General features: G+C 42.0%; 1 protein-coding gene across 1 annotated transcript; it reads left to right on the forward strand.

Moving 5' to 3' along the window:
- The first annotated feature begins 6,835 nt into the window (after window positions 1-6,835).
- Window positions 6,836-10,273, forward strand: LOC145980939 (CLIP-associating protein 1-like). Its single transcript, XM_083114024.1, is given in 5 exon segments — window positions 6,836-7,684; window positions 7,932-8,971; window positions 8,974-9,757; window positions 9,759-9,836; window positions 9,838-10,273. Coding segments are annotated over 5 exon segments (3,180 nt in total). The 5' UTR covers window positions 6,836-6,842.
- Window positions 10,274-12,108: the final 1,835 nt, after the last annotated feature.

The following is a 12,108-nucleotide window of genomic DNA, read 5'->3' on the forward strand; positions in this document are numbered from 1 at the left end:
TGTTGGGTATATGAGAACAGCGTTGCCGCTTGCCGCAGGGGCGAGTAACGGACCTGCTGGCAGTGAAAGTACAAGACCAAACAAACGTGCGTGGCGCTTGAATCGCGGGTACGTACAAATTGAAGAAATAAGTTCACGGTGAGCTATTATTAAAAACAAGAAACAAATTCACAAAATTACATAAACTGAAAAAATAATTCTTAATGCACTTACATTTCTCTCACATGTCACTCCAGGGGGTTAATTCCTTCCATTGCAGAATCATTACCAGAATCATTTTCTTCTGTCAGATCATCACTCTCGCTGGAATCTTCACCCAAGTGGATTATTATCTGATCAACGTCATCCTGCAATTCATCTGCATTCCACATTTCCTTCTCTATGTCCATGACATGTTTTACGTAATTTTGGCAGTTTTCAACTGTTACTGTCTTAAATGATTCAGTGATTAAATTTTCAATGTCTTTAGTTTTGAATGTAGTGTTGTTACACCGCACATAATGCTTAATCTGTGAGCACACAAGTTCAATCGGGTTCAGTTCGCAATGATATGGGGGCAAACGAAGCACCGTATGCCCCATCTGTTTTGCCATCTCATCGATCTTATACTTATCGTACTTAATTTTATGAATATTTGTAAGTTCCAGAAGATCTTTCCGTAACATGTCGTCATCATAACGTATGCCATGAGATTTCAACCATTCTCTTAAATCATTCTTCTTCCACGAGGTTGTCGGCATTGGCCCTTGCTTGCGGCTATGATAAGAGGCATTGTCAACAACAATAACAGATCCCGGAGGGAGATTGACGAGCAACTGTTCTCGAAAATACATCTCATACGTTTCTCCATCCATTTCATCTTGGGCATCTGCTGTATTCTTTTTGCACTGAAACACAAGTTGGGCGTTTTGCAGAAAACCGCGTTCGTTACCCGCATGCACTAAAGCGTATCGCGCTCCGCGAGATGTTGGATTTTTTAAACCAGTGGAAAGACCTGTCAGAAACGCTTGTTTTGCAGTTGTAATTGTCTTGTCTTTCCATTCATAATTGACTGAGGATCCGGTGTTCACCCAGGATTCATCAGTGTAAACAATATTTCTATTTTCACGCCTAAACTTCCTAATCTCTCATAAATATTTATGGCGAAGAGAAATTAAATCTTCTCTTTCCATTAACATGGATTTTTCCCCCTTTTCTCATACCAAAAGCCAGTTTCTTTGAGAAAGACACGAAACGTTGATCTTTTAAAAGTCGGTAATGTGGAGTCAGAATTAACAGCAACACGAACAGAATTAAGTGTTGGGGGTTTGTTTTTAAAAACGAATTCGTGAACTTTACGTCGCACAGCACTTCTGACAAAATCATTATATTTTACATTTCTACTTGTAATTGGCGATCTTTTCCTGGGTCGTTTCTTACCTGGTGTTTCAAGAGGACCTTGAGAAACCTCGCCCCGAATTTTATACACAGTAGCCCGAGAAACTCCAGTTGCTTTCGCCGTCTCGCTGGCTAACCAACTTACACTGCGATCCGGATTTTTCTGTTTTAAATAAACAAAAATATTCATTACTATTTGCCTTTCTTTACTTTTGAGAACCTCACCACGCCTTCTCTTCTTTACACTACTTTCGCTCATATTTCAGTATTAAAACCAACAGTTTTTTAGAGCACAACACAACACAACCCAAAGCACAGATCCGCCACAGTCATTCCTCGTCGAAACCAACGGTCAGTCACCCTCTCCTTCCGTGAAATTTTGTCTACCGCGGTACTGGCTGAGGGGGTGGGGTGGAAAGCAGTCGACAACGCTGGGCTCGCGTTCCCCTCCGTTCACGTGCCCCTGCACGAACAAAATTTAAAACACGCGCTGCTGGAAGGAAATTTCGCTGGTCTGAAAGCTTAACCAATTCCAGAATAGCGTTTTGCATTCGAAAGAAAAGCAAGTGTGTGTTCACCTTTGCGCTCAGTAGTGAAAACAATATTTAAAAAGAGGGGGATGTAGGGAAAGTAAAAGCCCATTTGAAGCAACAGTCTATTCTTTTCGCTGGACAATCTATAGATGAGAGAAAGGGAGAAGAACGAAAGATTGACAAGAAAGAATGAATTAGACAGATCGAAAGAGAGAGAGGTCGACAGAAAAATAGAAAAGGAGATTGAGAAGGAGAATACAAGACGAAATTGAGAGTCAGTGATATATAAAACGAAATAGTAACAGAGATTGTCAAAGAGTAAAGAAAAACGAGAGAGAGGAAAGGTAAAACGATCAATGGCGACAGTGAGACGAAGGAGAGAGAGACCGAGAAAGAGAGAGAGAGAAAATGGAAAAGAAAAAGAGAGTAACGCATATAGCAGAAAAATAGAGAGAGAAAGAGGGATAGAAAGTTAAAGAAGCTTACATGTGTTTCTAAATTGGTCGACGTTGCCGTAAGGATTCGCATGCTTTCCAGCGCATATTTGGTAGGTAACATATTGTATAACTGGATGCCTGTGTAAAAAGGTTCTATTTGGTGTGCAGTTAGCCGCACTTCGGGAATGTGGAAGTTATTGTTTTGTTTGGCATTGTAATTCTGAGTGTCTATGTTCTTTGGATAGTTTGATTTTGTTTCGTGTATGAAAGTAAGTGTTTCAAGTATGTACAAACTTGGAAGTGTTAATATAACACTTTTGCTTATACATTACTCTTGTAATCATTTAATGGTGATTATTAAGTTCTAAGATAGGAAAATAAAATATATGTAGATGGTCTGAAGCTCATATGAAAGGAAATGTAAACAAAGGATTTCTCTTCATATTTAAAATTCAATAGCTTTATGGGCAAAAATAGCTAACATTTTGTGTAGAAAAATATACAAAATACTAATCATGTTAAACCAAAAATAGTGCCAATATCATTAAACTGTAAATAAACATGGCAGCTGATATTTTTCGAACTATCATTATTTACGTTACAATTATAGAGTACATCCAGAATGTTTTTGTTTCACTGGAAGGAATGTTACTGAAATTATTTTTAGTTTCATTAACAAACTCAAGAAACATTTCCATAGCAGTTACAGTATCAGAAACAGAAAAATGCATGTTTAAGTTTATTTTTTATTTGCTTAAATCAAACTGTTCAAATATTTTACAGGGCCATTTACTACAAAAATCCTTTCTATAAAGAAAACACATATCTATGTGCATAGTACCAAGAACCATACAAGCAATTTTAAGCATTTAAAAAAAAATGATTTAAATAAAAAAAATCAACCAAAATTCTTTTTTAAATAAAAATCATGATTGTTCTCCACCCCCTAACCCCTAATTGCCGCCACTGCTATGCACAATAAACAGAATGACACACATTGAATGAAAAGGCATAGTTACAAAACACGCAAATAACCAGAAACTATCAAGTATCAAAATGTGTTTTAAACAAGTCTGAAAAAAACATGTTTATACTTTAAAACGCATTGTTTGAAACGTTTTAAGCATTTGTGATAAAAATAAAGTCATGTGTTTTAAATGTTTAAGACAAGTTGTTTAAAACACTTTTAAACATGCCAACCCTGCTCTCAAGTAATATTCCATTCTGTGACGCTCAACTGCCGTATGGCGGATCAATTATGCCGGGCTGCGAAAAGCTCTTCTAAAATTTGTCATTGTATTTGCTTAGCAATTTTCATTCACTAAAACGAAAACACATATTTGGAGTATGAATGTGATAAATGTTTTGCCTGAAAGATGACGCCCTTCTGCTGCTTTTCCTGATAAGAAGACAGAATTGGCGAGTTTCAATGCATAAATATTTTCCCCTGCAGCTACTTCTCTAATCAATAACATTCAAATCAAATTAATAACATAGTATTCCGGTGACAATATAACAGTTGGGCTGAAAAGTTCGTATGCTGACTCATAGATGGCGTTACTAGAATTAAATCCATGTGATTTTTACTTAGTACTAACCTTCAAAAGATACGTGTATAAATTTCACAGCTGCCGGATAATTAGTTCGTGAGATATAGCATTGTGAGTGAAGCAGCTTTTGTTATTGTGAAAAAATGGATAAAAAAGAATTTCGTGTGTTAATAAGGCATTGCTTTTTGGCGAAAAAAAAATACTGTTGAAGCCAAGGCTTGGCTTGATAAACATTATTCGGACTCTGCACCAGGAAAATCAACCATTGAGAAGTGGTTTGCTAAATTTAAACGAGGCGAAATGAGCATCGAAGACGATGCACGCAGTGGACGCCCCAAAGAGGCTGTTACCGACGAAAACATCAAAAAAGTCCACAAAATTATTGTAAATTGTAAAGTGAAGTTGATCGAGATAGCTGAGATTATTACATAGCGTTGTTGGAGCGTTTAAAGGATGAAATCACGAAAAAACGGCCCCATTTGAAGAAGAAAAAAGTGCTGTTTCATCAAGACAATGCACCGTGTCACAAATCAATGAAAACGATGGCAAAATTATATGAATTAGACTACGAATTGCTTCCCCATCCACCATATTCTCCAGATCTGGCCCCCAGTGACTTTTTCCTGTTTGCAGACCTTAAAAGAATGCTCGCTGGAAAGAAATTTAGCACTGATGAAGAGGTAATCGCCGAAACTGAGGCCTATTTTGAGGCTAAAGAGAAATCGTACTATAAAAATGGCATCGAAAAATTGTATGACCGCTATAATCGTTGTATCGCCCTCGAAGGCAACTATATTGAATAATAAAATCGAATTTTGTCAAAAAAATATTTTTTACTATGTTAGCCTACGAACTTTTCAGCCCAACTGTTAGCTATGGATTCCCCAATTGGAATTTTTCGATGTTCAAAATGCAACAAACCTACCTATTAAGCCTATTTACAATTGAACCTGAGTTATACGTATGTCAAGGTGAAGGCAAATAATACGTATAACTGAGAATTACTTACAAATCAGCTTTAGATACCATGTCATATCATTATTAAAATACTGTAATTGTATCTATTCTGAGGAACAAGATAATAATACATGTTTTTCTGTCATAAAGTGGTAAATTATCGAATCTAAAAGTTTAATTCTTAAATACATTAAATTTGCACTTTATTTGTGAACAATTGATGCTCAAATACTACAGTACACACTGGTTTTACTACCCACTTTAAAAAATTCGTCTAACATAGCATTTGTTTTACTCATGACTATGCAAACTGTGATATAAGCGATGCTTAAATCTGCCGCTATATCAGTTTTACTTTTATGTGGATTCCACTTCCCGAATAAATTTTACCTCCTAGTCAAGCGTGTAACTTTTCCTCTTTCTGTTCTCTATGGTCGACCAATAGCAACTTTAGACTGTCACTTTTGTGACATTGTTGTAGCTTGGTTACGTACAACTCAACAATATTTTATGAAAATTAATAACATCGAATTACGCGTAAATGCATTACGTACAAATAAGGTTTAATTAACACGTTTTTAAATTATATTTTGCCGGGACCTACAGTAATTTACGTATAAAACAGAATTACGCAGAACTGAGTTACGCATAAAGCAATCTCAACTGTATTTCGTTCGTTACAACTAACAGCATTTTCACATGACTTACATCTTATTAATGCTGTATAAAATTAGCCAACACATTTGGGCCTTTAATTATCGAAGACCATTTCAGTTGCACTTTCAGAGCGATGCGAGGCTATGCGACGCGACGCGACCCGATAAGCCTCATCCCGCTGTCCTTCCCGCAGTCAATCTGTAATTGATTGATTTGATTGATTTAGTTTATTTTACTTCGCGTTTTGTGCCTCTTGGCTAATTTGCGAAGATGGGGATGAGTGATGAAATGATGAAATTGATGAATGGACATTCACAAACAACCAAGCCCGATCGGGATTCGAACCCGGGACCCTTGGCGTAGTTAATCTGTAATGTATTCTGTGTAATTACATCACGTTCTCGAGCACCAATACGTCATTGCCTTGTAATCAAGGGGTCCCGGGTTCGATACCCGGTGGAGGCACAAGTGGTTCGGATCCCACTTTAAACTGTAGGTCCAGTCCTTATTAGTCCCGATTAGCCTTACTGCGCATAAAGTGGACTTAAAACACCAAATCAAATCAAAAATCGAGCACCAATATCCCTGTTTACTCTTCAGCGTGCAAGTAAATCAGAGCCCGGGATTTGCGTGTCAATTGTAAACAAGGCCCGGACTATTGGCCTTTAAAGCCGGGCATCTATGACCTAATTTCGGGCAGAAAGATGAAGGTGGTAGGTAGGTAGGCATGGTGCCAGTACATTTTATGTTGAAGATTAAGGAAACCTGTCTATACTGAATGCAACTTCACCTGGCGGCTGGCAAACAGCGAATCAGCGATCAGTTGAATTTTCTTCGACTGATATCGGGCATTTTCGAGTCACAAGGTACCGGACGTTGTTCGCGGGACCAAACAAATGAGCGTTGGGTCCACCACATGTTGCCAAATGTACTGTAAAGCTCGAGAGAATCTTCTCGGGCAACGATATTGCCAGCCCCAGAAATCAGCGGGGGTTCATGGTACAACTGCACACGCGGTCCTGAACGATGAAGTTTCCGGAAGGACCACCCACAGGTCGGAATGCAGGCAAACACAGTCATATAAAGACAACCGGCAAAAACAGAAGTACGCTTGGCAACGTTGCTTCGGGAGAGCGATGTGACCCCTTCAGCTTTTACTTCGCAACTGAGTTTGTTGGCACCCATCGGACCACACGGCCCCGAAAATGATTCGGGAACAGGACGCGCCAGTGTGGCATCGTCGTTTACGCTGGCAAGTTCAGAAATAGTGCGGCGCTACGCTTACGCTCACGTGTCGCATGTGACGTTCTGCTTTGTTGTTACCTTGAGCGATGCCGTCCTCTGAACCAAACAGCCGGGTTCGAACCCCCGACCCCGAGTGGGACGTGGACTCGGAGTGGCTCCTCTTGTTCGACAACCTGCTGAAGCACCCCGGGAGCAGGACGCGTGGCTGCCAGTGCGATGTGCACGGAGGGGGGCATGGCAGGAGCCCAGGTGGACGTGGAGACGATGAGACTGATCGCATTGCGAATTCAGCAAAGAGAGCCAGTAGTGTGCCAGCGCCACGCAGAGCAATATACACCTCAAATAAACCACCGCCCCAGTCATCAGGTCAGGCTGGTTCTGTTGATGAAGAAACGTTCATTCGTTCGTTTGAGAATGTTCCAACAATACAGTTGTTTTCTGCCAAGGAGCTCGAGGAACAGTTGGTGTCAATACGTGAAACAATCGCAGACCCAAATAAGGACTGGTCCAAAAGGGTAGAATCTTTAAAAAGACTGAGGGCTTTGCTTCTGGCAGGAGCTTCAAATTTTGATGAACTCTATGTTCATTTACGACTCTTGGAACCACCATTCCAAATTTCAGTGAAAGACCTCAGGTCACAGGTAGTACGTAAGGCATGTGTTACAATAGCCTACCTATCACAACAGTTGGGACATAAATGTGATCGTTTTACAGAACCATTGTTTCCGGGGTTAATCTACCTCATCCAAAGTAGTGCAAAGGTTATGGCAACAACAGGTATTGAGGCAATTCGCTTCATCATTCAGAATACACATTCCCCTCGTCTTATCCCTATAATTGCGTCAAATATGAGTTCAAAATCTAAGGACATTCGTAGGGCTTGCTGTGAGTTTCTGGGTCAGTTGCTCCATACGTGGCCAACACACACGCTAAAATGACAATTGCACTTCTGCAAGATGCGATTCGGAAGGGGATGGCGGATGCAGACCCTGAAGCAAGAGCCTCCTCACGGGAAGCTTTCTGGAGATTTGCAGACCACTTTCGGGACCAGGGCGACAGTCTACTCAATTCATTAGATGGGTCCTACAAACGACTGCTCCACGGTGAACTCTCGCTTTCAAACTCAAGTTTCAGCAATTCGCTAAACACGACTGGATCCGGTCGAGGGCTTCTAGCACCACAGATGGGCGCGGCGGAGGATCTGCAAGACACAGCCTTGCTCTCAGGTCAAACAGTGCCATAGACTTGCAAGCTGCGCAGCGTGCGAAGGCAAGAGTCCAGTATGCAGCCGCGGCCAGGATGAAAGTGGGCTCGGGAGCTTCTTTACTGCGCCCTAGGAAGTCCTCCGATGCCAGGATGTCAGTAAGTGCCATCACATCGCCTGAGCGAGTCGGGAGGACACGGACACGTGTGTCAGGAGTATCACAATCTCAACCAAGCAGTCGGTCAGGGTCTCCATCATCTCAGCTGAGTTACGCCACGTGCTCTGCTGCAGGTGGAGACAGGAACAACGTCGGCCGGTCGAGAAGGCTTTCAGGAATTCCCCGGAGCACAGGAACTAGCCGTGAAGCCAGCAGAGAGACAAGTCCCAATCGTTTTGCATCTCACGACAGGAGTTTCGGGAGCAAGTTAAGGGGTAGGTCATTGCTGGGAATGACTCAATCAGAGTGACCTCCGCAGCCTGCAAGGCCAGTGATGGCCCAGAAGATCCTTCAGCAGAGCAGGGAAGTAGAGTCTGCACTTGCAGATGCCCTGCGAACACCCAATAGGAAAGCATACCGGCCATTCAACGACCATTCCGACGACAGCGAAACTTCCAGCGTGTGCTCCGAAAGATCTTTTGATTCCTATAGGCGGCCGTCTGATGATATATCCGAAATAATCACCAACTGCGCAAGCACCCACTGGAACGATCGGAAGGAGGGCCTCGTTGGACTCCAGAACTATTTCCAAACAGGCAATGCCCTCACAGGGTCCGAACTGAAACGAGTGACAGAAATATTCACAAAGATGTTTATGGATGCACATACCAAGGTATTCAGTTTGTTTCTGGACACACTGAACGAACTCATAATAACTCACAAGGCAGATTTGCAGGACTGACTCTATGTGCTCTTGATAAGGCTACTAAACAAACTTGGTGCTGATCTCTTAGGCTCCATCCAGAACAAAATACACAAATCATTGGATGTAGTGAGGGATTCCTTCCCCTGCGACCAGAGTTCAATATCATCGTGAGATTCCTCGTAGATCAGACGCAGACTCCCAACTCCAAGGTGAAAGTGGTTGTCCTCTCCTACCTCACACAGCTGACGGCTCAGATGGAACCGATGCATTTCAGCAGTGGGAAAGACACGCGGATGGCTCTCTCCAAGATCATTGGCTGGACTAGCGACAAGTCGGTCGAGATCCGGAAGGCTGCTCACAATACCGTGATAGCTCTTTTCAACCCAAATACTTCCGAAGTTCCGATGTTGTTACCACAGCTTCCTAAGGAATATCAGGAGGCAGCAGCAGCATTAGTGCAGAATCACTTGCATCGCAGCATCACAGAAGGGTCACCGTCGTCTCCACTCGTGTCATCCCCACGCCTGCAGTCACCTGGTACTCCTCAGCCAAAATCTGGAAGGTCATCTCGTTCCAACACCCTTCACCTTGACGACGAAAATTTCAACCCTGAGGAAGTGTGCAGGTCTTTACGTCGAACCACAGCAGAAATTCAGAACTACAGTATTGAATCCCTGGATAGATGCGGTAAATTAGATCGTGACAGGGATACAACATCACAAGATTCCGGAATAAGCCAAATGTCTGCAGGAGCAGGAGACAACCTGGATACTTTGGAAGAGAGGCTGGAGGATTGCGGAAGCCTTAATAACTCGGGTTCTGGGCGTTCGTCGTCCCTGTCATCTCCAATCCATAGGATACCTGGATGTCTTCGGGAGTTCAATGGCCTTGATATGTGTGGAATAGGTGAAAATCCATTTGAAGGAGAGAATGGCTATATCTAGAGAAAGCCACCATCATGACGACAGTGAAGCCATAAAGAAGATCCTGGAAATCTTAAATGGAGATGCGACCGACGGTCCTTATGGAGATGTTCAAGAAACGATCAATGACTGCCTGTTTCCAGAGCTACGTAGAACTCTTGATTCTGTAAGTCCTTCATGCCCACAAGGGCGGTGACAAAGATGTTGTCCGAGCAGCAGAAGCATGTTTTGCCACTATGGGGAGCGTGTTACCAGCAGATGTTGTGATGCGCGTTCTCAACCCTCTGATCAAGACCGGAGACTTTCCTGTGAACCAGGCTGCAATAAAAATGCTTACACGGTTAATTGAACAAAAGGAGAAGGAAGTGATTGAGCCTCATCTAACCGATCTTATGCCAAGTTTGCTTAAGGCATGTGACAATGAAGAGAGTAGCGTAAGGAAGTCTGCTGTGTTCTGTATGGTGGCTCTTCATTCAGTGGTCGGAGAGGAGGATATGCCCCGCACCTCCACCACGTATAAAGTCTAAATATTTGGGGATCGTTGATAGGCTATGACCGCCTTTAGCCACACGCTTACTAAGCGAGAGGAACGTTGTAAGAGAAAGGGGGTAGTTCTGAAGAGCAACGTCGACACTCAAACTGCAAGGGGACTAGCCCCGTGAAATAAGAACACACGGACATATATTTAAAAACACTACCTTTGACTGAACAGGCAGGGGGAGGAAAGACATAAGGAATGTTCGTTACCTGAAGTTTGCGGCGATCTCTTCTCCGCTGGTTCTCGTTGTCATGTGGCCATACTCTGTAAGAAAACGGACGAGGGAGCAACTCCGGGCTCCAAACTCTGTACTTTCGTAGACCGATTTTCTAAACGATAACTTTAACATCTCGATTGTTCGTTCGCTCCTTTTTTTAGACTTATGATGCCTGTGGAGCTCTCTCGGGATAACCGGATTCAACGTAAATTGAAAACAACTAGAAACGGAGTCTTTTGTAACTACTTCATCTGACGGAAAACGGAAGACAACTAAGCCTGACATTTTCTCACGCGACCTATTTAAGTGAAATTCGAACTATCCGCCGTTACGACGGTTGCTTCGATCGCGTCCTTTGGCAACGGCAATTCTGAGGAAGAACGCTGATTCCTGATTTCATTTTCTAATGCCATGTCAGCAGAGTTTTTCCAACTCCGCTGAAGGTCGCTCTCGCGATGAGCTTTTAAGAAGCTCTTTTTCAATGCTTCACCGGGACCCTTTCTATAATGTGATTAGCTTATTTATTTATGATGCCCGGGTCCTAGGTTCGATTCACGTCTGCGGCGTGATACGATAGCCATCAAGTCAAACCCAGTTGGAGTTGCGATCAGTAGAGCAGCCATGATCTTCCGAGGAAGAACTCACCTCAGAGCTCTCACTTCATCACTACCCTATCAGGATAGTTCTGTTTCCTTAATGGTTGAGAGAGTTGGTAGCATTGGCGCAGACTTTTGGGGGGCAAGGCACTTTCTGCACTCCTAAAGTTCATGTCGGGGAAAGGTATTGTATATTTACGTATATAAAATATTGTTTATGCCAATCTTGCTCCCAAAAGTAATTTTAAGTTGGCGATTTTCATTGGTTGTACACTCCTGTTCAGATAAAATGGCACATACTACACCTGTCCAACATTACAAAATGTGACACTTTATGTGAACAGGAGTGAACTTAACTCTATAGACTACTGTTCAGGAAAACATTTTGAAAGCAAAAGACGTAGCATTAGCAAACTCTTGAAGTTACGTTTCAATATTTGGTGGGGGAAGAGTTCAGTTTTGATCAGAATAAATAGACTCAAATATCAACTGCCATGGATTTTGATTGATTGAGTTAGTGTTTAAAAAGTCCACTTTATGCACAGAAAGGCTAATCCGGACTGGACCTACAGATTAAAGTAGTATGACAGATATCGTCATATGGCTGGTTTATCTGACCTTACCTACAAACCGGCGGGATGATTAACTGTGATTTAAACACGTCCAGGTACCCTGAATGCAAGTAATTCACGAAAGATGGAGTATAAGTGCTGTTAAAATAATCACTCCTCACGTTAATATGAAAAAATTAATGTTGGAAGGGCCCAATCGGAATTTTAGGAATTAAACTATGAATTCTCAAGTTACGTCTCGTGTAGATATCGATCTTATGATAAAATTCATTTTGATTCATATTTAAGCTTTCGGGTAGCACTTTTTGACTTTTGGTCATAATATCCTTTATTTTAATAATAAATACCACGAAAAGTTTGATGTCGCCTTGTGCACGGGGACATTTCGGGCTGACAACGATTTTACGGGGTCTTGCAATTTGTGCACTTAACATTAAAA

This window comes from Lepisma saccharinum, chromosome 28 (genome assembly GCF_977018435.1).
Source record: "Lepisma saccharinum chromosome 28, izLepSacc3.1, whole genome shotgun sequence".
Lineage (NCBI taxonomy): Eukaryota > Metazoa > Arthropoda > Insecta > Zygentoma > Lepismatidae > Lepisma > Lepisma saccharinum.